Below are 15722 nucleotides of genomic sequence, written 5' to 3' on the forward strand. Positions count from 1 at the left end.
CATCTATTCAATTGACCAGTGATTCTAAATGTATAGGGCAGCAGCCTCTAAGGTGCAGGGTTACGTAACCGGGTGGAAGCTGGCTAGTCTGATGGCCTTGAGATAGAAGCTGTTTTTCAGTCTCTCGGTCCCAGTTTTGATGCACCTGTACTGATCTCGCCTTCTGGATGATAGCGGGGTTCACAGGCCGTGGCTCGGGTGGTTCTCCTTGATGATCTTTTTGGCCATCCTGTGACATCGGGTGCTGTACGTGTCCTGGAGGGCAGGTGGTTACAATTCAAATGTTTATTTGTCACAGGCGCCGAATACAACCGGTATAGACCTTAGCAGGAAATGCTTACTTACAAGCCCTTAACCAACAATGGAGTTCAAGAAATAGTTAAGAAAATATTTACTAAATTAAGTAAATAACTTTTTTTTTTAAATCTAAAAGTATCAAGAAAACTACATAACAATAACTAGGCTATATACAGGGGGTTCCGGTACCGAGTCGATGTGTGGGGGTACAGGTTAGTCAAGGTAATTTGTAAATTTGACAATGTGTAGATAATAAATAGCGAGTAGCAGTAGTGTAAAACAAACGGGGGGGTCATCAATGTAGTAGTCCGGTGGCCATTTGATTAATTGTTCAGTAGTCTTATGGCTTGGGGGTAGAAGCTGTTAAGGAGCATTTTGGTTCTAGACTTGGTGCTCTGGTACCGCTTGCCGTGCGGTAGCAGAGATGAGTCTGATTAGGGTGACTGAAGTCTGACAATTATCCCCTGACACTCAGATTGTCGGTAACGTGTGCACCGAGGAACTTAACTTTCCACCTTCTCCACTGCAGTCCTGTCCATGTGGATAGGGGCGTGCTCCCTCTGCTGTTTCCTGAAGTCCACGATCAGCGCCTTTGTTTATTTGATGTTGAGTGAGAGGTTATTTTCCTGGCACAACTCTCTCAGTGCCCTCACCTCCACCCTGTAGGCTGTCTCGTCATTGTTGGTAATCAGGCCTACTGCTGTTGTGTCATCTGCAAACTTGATGATTGAGTTGGAGATGTCCGTGGCCACGCAGTCACAGGGAGTACAGGAGGGGGCTGAGCATGCACCCTTGTGGGGCCCTTGTGTTGAGGATCAGCAAAGTGGAGGTGTTTCCTACCTTCACCACCTGGGGGTGGCCCATCAGGAAATCCAGGACCCAGTTACACAGGGCGGGGTTCAGACCCAGGGCCCCGATATATATATATATGAGTCAATGAACTGATTTCTTACATAGGTATTCCTCTTGTCCAGATGGGATAGGGTGGCGTGCAGTGCGATGGTGATTGCATCGTCTGTGGATCTATTGAGGTGGTAAGCAAATTGAAGTGGGTCTAGGGTGTCCAGTAAGGTAGAGGTGATATGATCCTTAACTAGCCTATTAAAGCACTTAATGATGAAAGAAGTAATTTAGTTCAGTTTGTTCCTGTACCCAAGAAATGGTGGACATCTTGAAGCGAGTGGGGACAGCAGACTGGGATAGGGAGAGATTGAATATGTCCGTTAACACTGCAGCCAGCTTGTCCGCGCATGCTCTGAGGACACGGCTAGGGATGCCGGGCTGGCATCCTTGCGAGGGTTAACAAGCTTAAACGTCTTACTCACGTCGGCCACGGAGAAGGAGAGCCCACAATCCTTGGTAGCGGGCTGCGTCGGTAGCACTGTGTTAAAGCGGGGCAAAGGATGTGTTTATCTTGCCCGGAAGCAAGACGTCGGCATCCACGACTTGGCTGGTTTTCCCCTTGTAGTCCGTGATTGTCAGTGGACCCTGCCACATTCATCTCGTGCCTGAGCCGTTGAATTGCGACGACACTTTGTCTGTCGTTTAGCCTGTTTGATTGTGTTACGGTGGGAATAACTACACTGTTTGTATTCGGCCATATTCCCAGTTACCTTGCCGTGGTTAAATGCGGTGGTTCACGCTTTCAGTTTTGCGCAAATGCTGCCATCTGTCCACTGTTTCTGGTTTGGGGAGGTTTTAATAGTCACAGTGGGTACACCATTTCCTATACACTTCCTGATAAACTCAGTCACTGAATCCGTGTATTCGTCTAAGGGACGGTCTATTGTGATTCTAATGCCTGTGCTTTTGCAGCATTGCGAAATCCAGAGAATATGCCAATTTGCGCTTTTGTTTGTTTTGTATTTATATTTGACCTTTTATTTAACTAGTCAAGTCAGTTAAGAACAAATTCTTCTTTACAATGAGTAGGAACTGTGGGTTAACTGCGGCAGAACGACAGATTTTTACCTTGTCAGCTCGGGGATTTGATCTAGCAACCTTGCGGTTACTGGCCCAACGCTCTAACAAGTTTTGCAGAGTCACAAGCTTGATATCGTTGCGTGCTACAAGTATGGGACCAAATACTAAATGTTGGACTACATTAATACACATATACAGTAACTGAATTTGTCCCAATGCTTTTGGTCCCCTAAAATTGGGGGGGGGGGGGACACTATGTACAAAAGGGTGCTGTAATTTCTAAATGGTTCACCCGGTATGGATGGAAATACCTTTAAATTAAAGCTGACAGTCTGCACTTCATAGTTGTTTGTATCATTTCAAATCCGAAGTGCTGGAGTACAGAGACAAAGCAACGAAACATGGGTCATTGTCCCAATACTTTTGGAGCTCTCTGTATCTCTTATACCTTCAGTGCAGTGTTTCCGCTGCAATCATTTTGCTGTGGCGTTGCGCCACGGCAACATCATTGCCGCCACAACAAAAATATATGGAACATGAAAGGCGCACTTTCATGTTCTACTTTGAAGATGCTAGAAGAGCACACAGACTTTTCCTCTGCAAACAAAATGACTAATGAATAGAAAAATCTGACAACCCCATAGTAAAATATTATATCTATTGACCTAGTCGGCTTGTTGTTGTGCGTTCTAATGCAAGATAAATATTCCTCAAGGCGCATTCAAGTTCCCAAGTGCCATTGGGAGGGAAACATGTATTCTGTCAGTCAAGGCACAACAATTCATAAAGCTGTTTTAATGGCCTTTGTTAAAAAGAGGGGGATCCCAGCTTTGTGTTTATTATGGATCCCCATTAGCTACTGCGAAGGCAGCAGTTACTCTTCCTGGGGTCCAGCAAACATTAAGGCAGTAATATACATTTATGATACAATTTTTAAACATTAAAATACATTTTACATCAAATTTCACAGTACATTAAGTGTGTGCCCTCCAGCCACTGCTCTACTAACCACAACACACAATTCAGGCATGTGTGTGTGTGTGACTCAGTTCCACACTGTTTCGTAAGGTGTAATGTGATTTGACTGCTTATGTGAGTTACTTGATGTGGAATAGAGTTAAATGTAGTACGGTGCCCCTCCCATAGTCTGTTTTGGACTTGGGTAATGTGAAGGGACCTTTGGTGGCATGTCTTGTGGGTTATGCATGGGTGTCTGAGCTGTGTGCTAGTAGGGCTGGGCAGTATACCGTATTTTACAATATACTGGTATTGATGCTTGGACCAGTTTTTGTTTCTTTACATTCTGTAACGGTATTTGAATGTTTGGTTTGTTAAATGTGATATGCCGTGTTTTCATTTTTATAGTTTTCTACTTGAGTCATCTCTCTCCGCTCTCTCTCTATGCCGCTGTCCTTACAGACCTAGCCCGGAGCGCATTTGTTCCTTGAAAACGAGACACTTGCGTTCAGTGTGCATGGTCAATGCAGCACATACAATGCTCATAGGAGGTGGACATTATATTTTAGGTTGTGGCAGCATCGTTTTATTTTAATTTTGTAGTAAAATGTCCCTTTTAAAAAGTCCCCAGAACTGAGCTTCTCAGTCCTTCTACATTATTCAGTGGCCCTGGGCATGGCCTGGACTACTGCGTTTGGTAATCCAACCCTGGGCTATACAAAGACTAAACCCCTAAGGAAATACAGGAAACAGTATAGCTCAAACTGAAATATGATTGAATATAGTCATTTTGGGATACGTTGATCTTTTTACCTCTGTCTGTTTACAGACCTTGTGGAGGCCAAGCTGGTGGGCATCTTGGACATCCTGGATGAAGAGAATCGTCTACCTCAGCCAAGCGACCAGCACTTTGCAGAGACGGTACACAACAAGCACAAGAACCACTTCCGACTAACCGTGAGTTTTAACTTTAATCAGGATTCATGTCCTTTCTGTCTGTTATAGGCTGTGTGTGTGTGCATTTTAGCGTTTGTAAAGTAATTTGTGTTTCTTTCTTTTAAGCCATTTGAAAGGTCATGCTTCAGTGGTTGTATTCGTTTCGCTTATTTAAAATGGATGGTGTGTGTGATGCATCCCTCAGGTGCCCAGGAAATCCAAGCTGCAAGTCCACAGGAACGTGAGGGATGACGAGGGATTCATTGTCAGACACTTTGCAGGAGCGGTGTGCTATGAGACAGTATGTTCAAGTTCACACACAATGACTCAGCATGATGTCTGAAGGCAAAAAAAACATGACACCTTTTTTTTTATGATTTTTATCATGTATATTTATGTTATCTACCATATCCTTGTGGTAGCCCTATACTGCAGCATCGCCCACCAAACATTCTCCTGCTTTGAAACCTGCTCAAAACCCAGCAGGTGGAACTCAAAGCATGTTTATTTTTGATTTAAGTGCCCCACTTATCTTCCCAAGCAGAGTAGCCTTTTTCTGAACAGGGTTCTTCTGCATCTTCAAGGTTGTACATTTTCTCTGAATTGCAGACCAAGTTTGTGGAGAAGAACAATGATGCGCTGCACATGTCCCTGGAGTGCCTGGTGAGTGAGTCTAAAGACCGGTTTATCCGGGATCTCTTTGAGAACTCCAACAACGCCAAGGACTCTAAACAGAAGGCAGGCAAACTCAGCTTCATCAGCGTCGGCAACAAATTCAAGGTGAGGACGCTTTTTATGGCCACGCTTTTTATGGCCACGCTTTTTATGGCCACGCTTTTTATGGCCACGCTTTTTATGACCACGCTTTATTCTTATGCTGCTTAACATGGTAGGTATCCCAAATGGCACCTTATTCCCTATATAGTGCACTACTTTTGACCAGGGCCCATATGTTCATGTATGTTAATCCTGTGTTTTTATAGGCAAAACAGTAGCATCAAGGCTACATGTTTACTTTATGGTCATAACAGTCATGTTCTTCCTCACTCTATGCTAAGTGATATTGACCCTGTGAGAAGTGTTATTATATTAATAATTATTAAGTGAAATCCGAGGGAAATATTTTGTCATGTTAATAGGCATTTCTTGTTAGCTGTCACGGAACTGCACTGCACCTAGACAGTGGAGAGAAGCAGAAAGGTTAAGGGCACAAAGAGAGTAGCAAAAAGTTATTGCAATTTTAGAGGGCTTGAACAGGATTCTCGGTTGAATAATGTGTTTTGAAGGTGTTGTCTGATTTGAATCTACCCTTCGTTTAGTTTCCACAGAGTTCGTGTTCTCTCTCTCTCCTGTTACCTGTGGTGTTCTTCCTAATGCCTCTCTCTCCCACTGTTCCACCTCCCTTTCTGTATCTCCATCCTTTGCCTATCCCCCCCATCATAGCTGTGATTTAAAGTTGTGTAGTGAGAGGGAGAAATACAGACAGGAAAAGCAGAAACGCAGGGGGGGTAAAAATCAATCGTGATGACTCGTAGAAACAGCCAGGGAAATAAGGTAACTCGTCTTGTGCTGTTGTGTGTGACGAATCCCACAATGCATCAGTGAATAATGCAGTGAACGCCCTGCTGTTCTCCAGCTAACCGCTTCCAGCCACCCCCTGTCCCCTCCCTCCCCAGTCTTGTCTCTGTGCTGCCTCCCTCCACAATTTGTCCCCTGCAACACAACATGCATACTTTAGGTTTGAATCTGAATTCAGCCCACGGCAAACACTTGCTAATGATATCTGGATGTTGGCAGCTTTCAATTCCAATTCATCAAAGTTATTCATTTCAATATTTTTGCAACTGCGAGATCCATAGCTTGTAGGATCAGTCTTTACTGACAGGATCAATGACCATCGATCCAATTACGATGCCTCATTGAAATTCTGACAAGTACAAGACTTATGTGCATTCCAGTTGGCAGTTGCTCCCAATATGACTGCCTGCCAAGCAGCTACTGTAAATATTATGTAGCTACTGTAAATATTATGCCGCTACTGTAAATAAGGCAGCTACTTTAGAAATAGTGATATAGATCAGAAGTCTTTGAGCTTGATTAAGGCCTGATCACTGATGCAGTGTAGTACCTGTCTGTTCTCAGAGTTACGAGGTGAGATAGAAAGCGTTAGCAGCTGACTATGGGTGGGTGGGTGTATGAATGTCAATGTCCCACTGGTGGTCCCTAGAGCAATCAGTCTGTTAAACACAGCTCTTTGCAGACTAGGGTTGCAAAATTCCCAGGTTTTCCAGAAATACTGGTTGGATAATTCCTGAAACCCAGGAATTCATTTGAACTGGGATTTCTGAGAAACCTGGCCCAGTTGGGAAAGTTACAGGGGATTTGCAACAAGAGCTCTAGAACAGTGATCGAGAGGGGCCAGCAAGCGGTTGTCTGTCTGTCTGCCATCCCACAATGCGTTCCTCCGTCTGTGTCTGTTCCTGTGGTCCTACCGGGGTTGTATTTAGACCCGTTTGCATGAATTACATTAAAACAGAATCTCTCTTGTTTTAGTTTCAATGCGCTTCAACAATAAAATGCGTGGTTTCACGGCTGTACTGTTGCTTATTAAGTAGCTGTTGATTCTGAGTTTTGGGCAGGTGAGCTGGAGGCAGAGAGCGAGCGAGCACGCTTAGTAAGCATGTGTTAATATCGTCTTGGACTAGACAGGCCTGTCGGTGTCACTAAACAAAGGTTCTCTCTTTCTTTTACCTCGACAGACCCAGCTGAACATTCTACTGGAGAAGCTTCGCAGCACGGTTAGTATTTACTGCAGTGCTCAACGATTTACTGCTTCACCCCACTCACAGGGCATCTAACTTGAGCTGAGATCAGGTCTCCTATAATATAACTTTATCGATCTCCCAGGGAAATGTTTTCTTTTGTAAGTGTCTGATGCCTAAGCCGATGTCCAACCAATCTGGGGCACCAAAGAAGTGCGCTGTGGCCATCTTCAGTGTGGCTGCTGTCAGGGCTTGACAGCCTGAAATTGCATATAGAAACACTTCAATTGAATAGGGTCTTTATGATTCTCTCTTTCTCACCCCCCCCAGGGCTCCAGTTTCATCCGCTGTATCAAGCCCAATCTGAAGATGGTTAGCCACCAGTTTGAAGGGGCCCAGATCCTCTCCCAGCTGCAGTGCTCAGGTTGGTGTATATATATAGTGCTAAAGAGAAGGACTAATCAACTTGGCACCCTAGTCCTTATGGGCCCTGGTCAAAAGTAGTGCACTATAAAGAGAATAGGGTGCCATTTAACACACTCTACATTGGTGTTGGATGACGATGAGTTTCCCTACCATGCTGTAAAGCGTTAATTATTAATTTGTTTATATTTGACTTGCGTACAACTAGACTGGGAAACATGACTACAGATGTGGATTTATGAATCTGCCCGAAAGCAATCAAATGCAAAATGACCGGTGTGATTTCATGTGCGTTTATTGAAAACTCCGTTTTCTTTTCTCTCCAGAAATTGGCACACAATTACAGTTGACGAGCTACTGTATAGCATCTACGTTTCTGCTTGTTTGTCACAAGTTCCTACCAGTGACCTGAACTTGACAGTGCCCAGTTCCACAGCAATCCTCTTCGTCCTAGACCTAGATGGTTTTATGTGGGGGGGCCCCCCCGCTGGGGACAACAGCCAAGAGCTGTTCTACTTTAGTGTTTTCTGAACTTTCCTCTTTCTTGGACCTTTAAACTAAAGGCTGCTAGGCAAATGAAATGTCCCATTCTCCTGGTAAACTTGCATATTGCATTTGACATGCTTTTCTTCTGTGTCCTTGGAGATGCCAGATGATATATATATTTTTTTTTAATCTTCACGAACTCATTAGTGATCCCACAGATAAAGGGCGAGACACTGCGCCAGTTCTCTGAGTTTAAGTACAAATGGTAGTGCATTAACTATATTGAGTGGGTGATGGACTGAGCGGAGTCAGCAAACGTTAGTTTGATACATTGGAAGAATGAGTCTGAGAAATGTGTGTTGACGTTTACCTCTGAAGCCTTAACTATGGTTTTACAATACATTTAAATGGCGTGTCACGCCTCAACTTCTGATGCAACATTTGATTCTTTAAGGTTATTTGATGCATCGTTCGAGGGAGAAAAAAAATCCCCCTTTCGACAATAAAGCTGCCATTAGTTACAAGTGCCAAGATGTTGTGTTCTCTCTTTGGCCTGGAGTGACCCCTATGTATGTCTGTGTAGGAATGGTGTCTGTGCTAGATCTCATGCAGGGAGGCTTCCCCTCCAGAGCGCCATTCCATGAGCTCTACAGCATGTACAAGCAGTACATGCCTGCCAAGCTGACTCGCCTGGACCCAAGACTCTTCTGCAAGGTGAGTGCCTCATGGCACACATACACACACACACACACACACACACACTGGCCCTGCTCTGGGCTCCTCTACAAACACAGTTTGGACATGTTGATATGACATGTATTGACGTCTTGTATTTGCGCTGCAGGCTTTATTCAAAGCGCTGGGTCTGAACGAGAACGACTACAAGTTTGGGCTGACCAGAGTGTTCTTCAGACCTGGGAAGGTGAGAACTCCACGATCTGTCTCTGTGCTGTTGTCATTGCGCTGGTTCTCATCATTACGATGTTCCTCTGACTGAATGCACTTCAAAGGAATCCGCATTAGTCATTTGACAGTGAGGGGAAAGGGATTTTGATAATAAGCCATCTAACACTGTGGGTATTCATTTCTGCACCAGATGAGTTGGTCAGTGATGTTAAATGTGCGGTTTGGCATCTCACATTGAAGCTCTGTAGTTTGGTGCTTATGAGTAAATCAATATGTTATCCTCTATTGACCCTGACCAGACAGGAACTGCTGTTATGGCTTTGAATTAATATATCCACCCGCTATTGTCATCTCCACTGAGCAGGGAACATCCGCATACTGATGGCTGTTTTAGAGGGGAAAGTGCCTTTGAATGCTCTGTTCTCTCTCTCCCACCCGTGTCTGCCTCCTCTCTCTCTCACCCGTGTCTGCCTCCTCTCTCTCCCCACCCGTGTCTGCCTCCTCTCTCTCCCCACCCGTGTCTGCCGCCTCTCTCTCCCCACCCGTGTCTGCCTCCTCTCTCTCTCCCCACCCGTGTCTCCCTCCTCTCTCTCCCCACCCGTGTCTGCCTCCTCTCTCTCCCCACCCGTGTCTGCCTCCTCTCTCCTCCCACCCGTGTCTGCCTCCTCTCTCCTCCCACCCGTGTCTGCCTCCTCTCTCCTCCCACCCGTGTCTGCCTCCTCTCTCCTCCCACCCGTGTCTGCCTCCTCTCTCCTCCCACCCGTGTCTGCCTCCTCTCTCCTCCCACCCGTGTCTGCCTCCTCTCTCCTCCCACCCGTGTCTGCCTCCTCTCTCTCTCACCCGTGTCTGCCTCCTCTCTCTCCCCACCCGTGTCTGCCTCCTCTCTCTCCCCACCCGTGTCTGCCGCCTCTCTCTCCCCACCCGTGTCTGCCTCCTCTCTCTCTCCCCACCCGTGTCTGCCTCCTCTCTCCTCCCACCCGTGTCTGCCTCCTCTCTCCTCCCACCCGTGTCTGCCTCCTCTCTCCTCCCACCCGTGTCTGCCTCCTCTCTCCTCCCACCCGTGTCTGCCTCCTCTCTCCTCCCACCCGTGTCTGCCTCCTCTCTCCTCCCACCCGTGTCTGCCTCCTCTCTCCTCCCACCCGTGTCTGCCTCCTCTCTCCTCCCACCCGTGTCTGCCTCCTCTCTCCTCCCACCCGTGTCTGCCTCCTCTCTCCTCCCACCCGTGTCTGCCTCCTCTCTCCTCCCACCCGTGTCTGCCTCCTCTCTCCTCCCACCCGTGTCTGCCTCCTCTCTCCTCCCACCCGTGTCTGCCTCCTCTCTCCTCCCACCCGTGTCTGCCTCCTCTCTCCTCCCACCCGTGTCTGCCTCCTCTCTCCTCCCACCCGTGTCTGCCTCCTCTCTCCTCCCACCCGTGTCTGCCTCCTCTCTCCTCCCACCCGTGTCTGCCTCCTCTCTCCTCCCACCCGTGTCTGCCTCCTCTCTCCTCCCACCCGTGTCTGCCTCCTCTCTCCCCCCACCCGTGCCTGCCTCCTCTCTCTCCCCCCACCCGTGCCTGCCTCCTCTCTCTCCCCCCACCCGTGCCTGCCTCCTCTCTCTCCCCCACCCGTGCCTGCCTCCTCTCTCTCCCCCACCCGTGCCTGCCTCCTCTCTCTCCCCCACCCGTGCCTGCCTCCTCTCTCTCCCCCACCCGTGCCTGCCTCCTCTCTCTCCCCCACCCGTGCCTGCCTCCTCTCTCTCCCCCACCCGTGCCTGCCTCCTCTCTCTTTCCTCCACCCGTCCTCACCTCAGTTTAAGGAGTTTGATCAGATCATGAAGTCTGACCCTGACCACCTGGCAGAGCTGGTCAAGAAGGTCAACCAGTGGCTCATCTGCAGCCGCTGGAAGAAGGTCCAGTGGTGTTCCCTCTCTGTCATCAAATGTGAGTAACATCCTGCTACCTACCACATCACCATTATACACCAGGGCCTGTATTCTCAGTGTCTCTGAGTAAGAGTGCTGATCTAGGGACAGTTCTCCCAATTAAGTCATAATGAATACAATTATATGGACAGGGGGGACCTGATCATAGATCAGCTCGCCTATGCTGATATGCTTTGTGAACACGTGTTTAAGGAGACAAATGGTTTAAAGTGATTTGCACCAGTTGCTCCGACCCAATTCTGACCATAAAACGCCAACTGGCTCTGGCCATCTGTTTTGTGTGGCGATGTCCTCTGATATAATAAGACCGCCTCGTTAAACCCTCAAATCAGTCACTTTAAACCTCTTCATCCTGGACCAAGATATTGCTTTTTCCTCCATTACTCTAACGTGCTGTGGGGACGTGTTGGCAGACCGTTCACCTCAGTCCTTCAGATATGATCTATTACCTGCCCAGACAGTATACACTGGGTGTACAGAACATGAGGAACCCCTGCTCTTTCCGTGACATGGACTGACCAGGTGAATTCAATCAGTGTAGATGAAGGGGAGGAGACCGGTTAAAGAAGGATTTTTACGCCTTGAGACATGGATTGTGTACGTGTGTCATTCAGAGGGTGAATGGGCAAGACAAAATATTGAAGTGCCTTAGAACTGGGAAGTAGGTGCCAGGCGCACTGATTTGAGTGTGTCAAGAACTGCACCGCTGCTGGCTTTTTCAAGCTCAACAGTTTTCCCGTGTGTGTCAAGAATGGTCCACCAACATCCAACTTGACAAAACTCTGGGAGTCATTGGAGTCAACAAGGCCCAACATCCCCGTGGAAAGCTTTCGACACCTTGTAGAGTCCATGCCCTGACGAATTGAGTCTTCTGAGTGCAAAAGGTGGATGGTACTCAATATTACACTCCTTGTGTGTGTCCCAAATGGCACCCTACCCCCTAGGTAGTGCATAGGGCTCTGGTCAAAAGTAGTGCACTAATAAGGGAATAGGGTGCCATTTGGAACATGCACTCGGTCACACATAGTCTTTGACCCATTGGGTTTACCTCTCACTGAGGCAACATTTCCATATCGTCTGCTCTTTCTGTGTGAATTACCACTGGAGTGTACTGTGCAGCGTGTCCCCTATATTAATTTAGCAGCGGCGCGCCACATGTCTGGGCTCTCGTTGTCATTCTCTTTCTCTCCCCTCTTTCTCACGCTCCATGTCTCCCACAGTGAGGAATAAGATGATGTACCGCGCCAGTGCCTGCATCAAGATGCAGAAGACGGTGCGCATGTGGCTGTGCAGGAGGAAGCACAAGCCCCGGTGGGTATCCTCTAATACCCCTCTCTTCCTCATTATACTGCACTTTCACAGCTCAGGGGTGCCAGGCTGCTTAGCACATGATGCATGCATCTCCACGGAGACCGTCTTATCTGTACCAGCTGGTGCCACAGGACTGTCTTATTACCTTTGTAAAGCTCCAGGAGATCTGTACTGATTACCACAGAGCCCGGTTGCATGAAACACCTTCAGTTACTTCTCCCTTCCCTTTAATTGTCCTTAACTTTAAGTCAGTTGCACCAAACGTTTTAAGGTGAAGTCCCCCCCCCCCCCCCCCCCCCCTTTAAATTAAGTGGAGGTTAATTGTACCCGTGAGGTCCCTTAACGGGTTCATTCAGTATGGATATCAATGTACACATTATTTGTGGAGGGGAATGTTGCTTTCATCTCTTCTGGTTCCCAAAGGAAAACATCAACCAGCTAGCTACTTAGCTAAACAATGGAAGGTGCACAATCCATGGCTACAAAGCTAGCTGGCTCGTTAGGTATAGGTACTCTGTAAGCTAGCTTGACGTACTAGAAAGCCATATAAAAAGTAACAAGAAACAAGGTTTATTATCTTCTGAAGCAATTTGGTTGTCCTGTCTTGATTGTAGATCTCTTTGACGAGACGTTTAGTGAGTGAATCAGGTCGTGTCCATGGTAGCCAGATACTCTTTCTGCCAAACATGCCTTCAAACCACCGTAAAACCCCTTAAGTATGCCCCTACCTAAGGAGATATTTGATATTTAAACAATTCCCTTAGGTAGGGGAACATTATTCCTTAAGGTAAACCCTAAAGGTGTTTTATACAACCGGGACCAGAGCTTCTAGGCCAGTGTGATAGGTTACTATGCGTTTTTTGTAATTATTTGAAAACCAACTGTCTTCGACTAACTGTGTGTATGGTACAGGATCGATGGGCTGGTGAAGGTTCGTAACCTGAAGAATAGGATGGATAAGTTCAACAAGGTTATCGCCGGCCTGAAGGAGGGGAAGCAGGAGATGAGCAAGCAGATCCAAGAGCTGGATGCCTCCATCAATGCAACCATGGTCAAAATCAAGGTCTGTGAGATGATACCCCCCCTAGCCTTGTAACCTCTGAGTTCTATGAAACCTCTTCTTTCTGCTTTTTAAGTCAAACTTCTACATAACCCCTTTCTCCTCTTGTCTATGAATCCAAAAACAAAATTCTATTTCATCAAGTTAACTCTCTCTATTTCCAAATAAATTATTTCTCCACGTTTCGACGTTGAAAACCTCTATACAACTCCTTCTTTCCCCTCTTGTCAGTTCTCTAAGAAACCAAAAACAAAAGTCTTAAGTTTGCTAAAGGGAGATCAGACATCAGACATGTTTGTTCACCTTTGTTTCATCATTCCTTCTTTGAATGTCAAACTTCTATCCAAATGCTCCAAAAATAGTATTTTGTCAAGATATTTCATTATTCATTATTTCTCTACATTCAACATTGTGTTTTCTGAATGTCATTACGCCAGTATGTGCATCGAATCTGCTCAACGTCAAAGACTTGTCCCAAACAGCACCCTGTTCCCTGTAGTGTGCGGTACTTTTGACCGGCCCTGGTCGAAAGTAGTCCACTATACAGGAAATAGGGTGCGGTTTGGGATGCAGGCATAGCGCTTATATAACACATTCATCCCAGTGTGGAATATTTAACACATGGTGGATAGTTGGAGGGAAGCTCTACCTGTTAATAATAGGCTTCAGCCAGCCAGATGGTGTGCAATTATGGCAGGCTCAGTGTACAGACTGAATGTTTGGGGAACCTCTGGGGAACCTCAAGACTTTTAAATGAGGGCAGCTTTGACTGCTGTAAATCACTCCCCTGTTCATTTTCTCTCATTTTGTGAGTAGCATGATACAGGGTTTGTTATTTATTCACAGGATCTGATGTTTTTTTTGGCAGCTATACTGTATATTTGAATCAGGCCTTCTCTCTCTCTACCCATTGGCATCGTGGCTTTTTTTTTAAAGATGGGAGGTATTTTTCATCAGAGCCAAGGCTGGATTTAATAGGATGCCTCAGTCCATGATCTGCATTTTGAGAAGAAATGCATCTGGTCTGAGAGCCGTGTATATGAGCTTTTCATTTTTAAGGTTCTGTTAATGATCAAATTGTATTAGTCACATGCTCTGAATACAACCGGTGTAGACCTTAGTGAAATGCTTACTTACGAGCCCCTAGCCAACAATGCTGTACAAATCAAATCTTCCAAAGCCAAGTTGACAAACAGATCACCGACCATTTCGAATCCCACCGTACCTTCTCCCCTATGCAATCTGGTTTCCGAGCACCTCAGCCACGCTCAAGGTCCTAAACGATATCATAACCGCCATCGATAAAAGACAGTGCTGTGCAGCCGTCTTCATCGACCTGGCCAAGGCTTTCGACTCAATTACCGCATTCTTATCGGCAGACTCAATAGTTTTGGCTTCTAAATGACTCCCTCGCCTGGTTCACCGACTACTTCTCAGAGTTCAGTGTGTCAAATTGGAGGGCCTGTTGTCTGGACCTCTGGCAGTCTCTATCGGGGTGCCACAGGGTTCAATTCTCAGGCCAACTCTTTTCTCTGTATATACAGTGAGGGGGGAAAAAGTATTTGATCCCCTGCTGATTTTGTACGTTTGCACACTGACCAAGAAATGATTGGTCTATAATTTTAATGGTAGGTTTATTTGAACAGTGAGAGACAGAAAAACAAAAAATCCTGAAAAACGCATGTCGAAAATGTTATAAATAACAACAAAAAAATCAAGAAAAAAGTAATGTTAAAAATGTATTTGCATTTTAATGAGGGAAATATGTTTTGCAGAGGGGTCAAATACTTGACTTAGTACTTGGTGGCAAAACCCTTGTTGGCAATCAGAGGTCAGATGTTTCTTATAGTTGGCCACCAGGTTTGCACACATCTCAGGAGGGATTTTGTCCAACTCCTCTTTGCAGATCTTCTCCAAGTCATTAAGGTTTCGAGGCTGACGTTTGGCAACTCGAAACTTCAGCTCCCTCCACAGATTTTCTATGGGATTAAGGTCTGGAGACAGGCTAGGCCACTCCAGGACCTTAATGTGCTTCTTCTTGAGCCACACCTTTGTTGCCTTGGCCGTGTGTTTTGGGTCATTGTCATGCTGGAATACTCATCCACGACCCATTTTCAACGCCCTGGCTGAGGGAAGGAGGTTCTCACCCAAGATTTGACCGTACATGGCCCTGTCCATCGTCCCTTTGATGTGGTGAAGTGGTTCTGTCCCCTTAGCAGAAAAACACCCCCAAAGCATAATGTTTCCACCTCCATGTTTGACGGTGGGGATGGTGGTCATAGGCAGCATTCCTCCTCCTCCAAAGATGTTGAGTTGATGCCAAAGAGCTCCATTTTGGTCTCATCTGACCACAACACTTTCACCCAGTTGTCCTCTGAATCATTCAATGTTCATTGGCAGACTTCAGACGGGCATGTAAATGTGCTTTCTTGAGCAGGGGGACCTTGCGGGCGCTGCAGGATTTCAGTCCTTCACGGTGTAGTGTGTTACCAATTGCCTTGAGATCATTGACAAGATCCTCCCGTGTGGTTCTGGGCTGATTCCTCACCGTTCTCATGATCATTGCAACTCCACGAGGTGAGATCTTGCATGGAGCCCCAGGCCGAGGGAGATTGACAGTTCTTTTGTTTCTTCCATTTGCGAATAATCGCACCAACTGTTGTCACCTTCTCACCAAGATGCTTGGCGATGGTCTTGTAGACCATTCCAGCCTTGTGTAGGTCTACAATCTTGTCCCTGGC

At 46.5% G+C, this 15722-nt stretch overlaps 1 protein-coding gene across 8 annotated transcripts in view; it reads left to right on the top strand.

The window, feature by feature from the left end:
* Nucleotides 1-15722, top strand: part of myo6a (myosin VIa) — a 95899-nt gene that overhangs the window by 56874 nt on the left and 23303 nt on the right. For all 8 annotated transcript variants that reach the window (XM_036975640.1, XM_036975642.1, XM_036975644.1 and 5 more), the window contains exons 16-25: nucleotides 4007-4134; nucleotides 4319-4414; nucleotides 4723-4893; nucleotides 6873-6911; nucleotides 7206-7299; nucleotides 8368-8498; nucleotides 8629-8706; nucleotides 10479-10608; nucleotides 11831-11921; nucleotides 12834-12984. In XM_036975640.1, coding sequence (XP_036831535.1) covers nucleotides 4007-4134; nucleotides 4319-4414; nucleotides 4723-4893; nucleotides 6873-6911; nucleotides 7206-7299; nucleotides 8368-8498; nucleotides 8629-8706; nucleotides 10479-10608; nucleotides 11831-11921; nucleotides 12834-12984 — 1109 coding nt within the window. The remainder of the gene's footprint in view (nucleotides 1-4006; nucleotides 4135-4318; nucleotides 4415-4722; nucleotides 4894-6872; nucleotides 6912-7205; nucleotides 7300-8367; nucleotides 8499-8628; nucleotides 8707-10478; nucleotides 10609-11830; nucleotides 11922-12833; nucleotides 12985-15722) is intronic.

Source organism: Oncorhynchus mykiss, chromosome 4 (genome assembly GCF_013265735.2).
Source record: "Oncorhynchus mykiss isolate Arlee chromosome 4, USDA_OmykA_1.1, whole genome shotgun sequence".
NCBI lineage: Eukaryota > Metazoa > Chordata > Actinopteri > Salmoniformes > Salmonidae > Oncorhynchus > Oncorhynchus mykiss.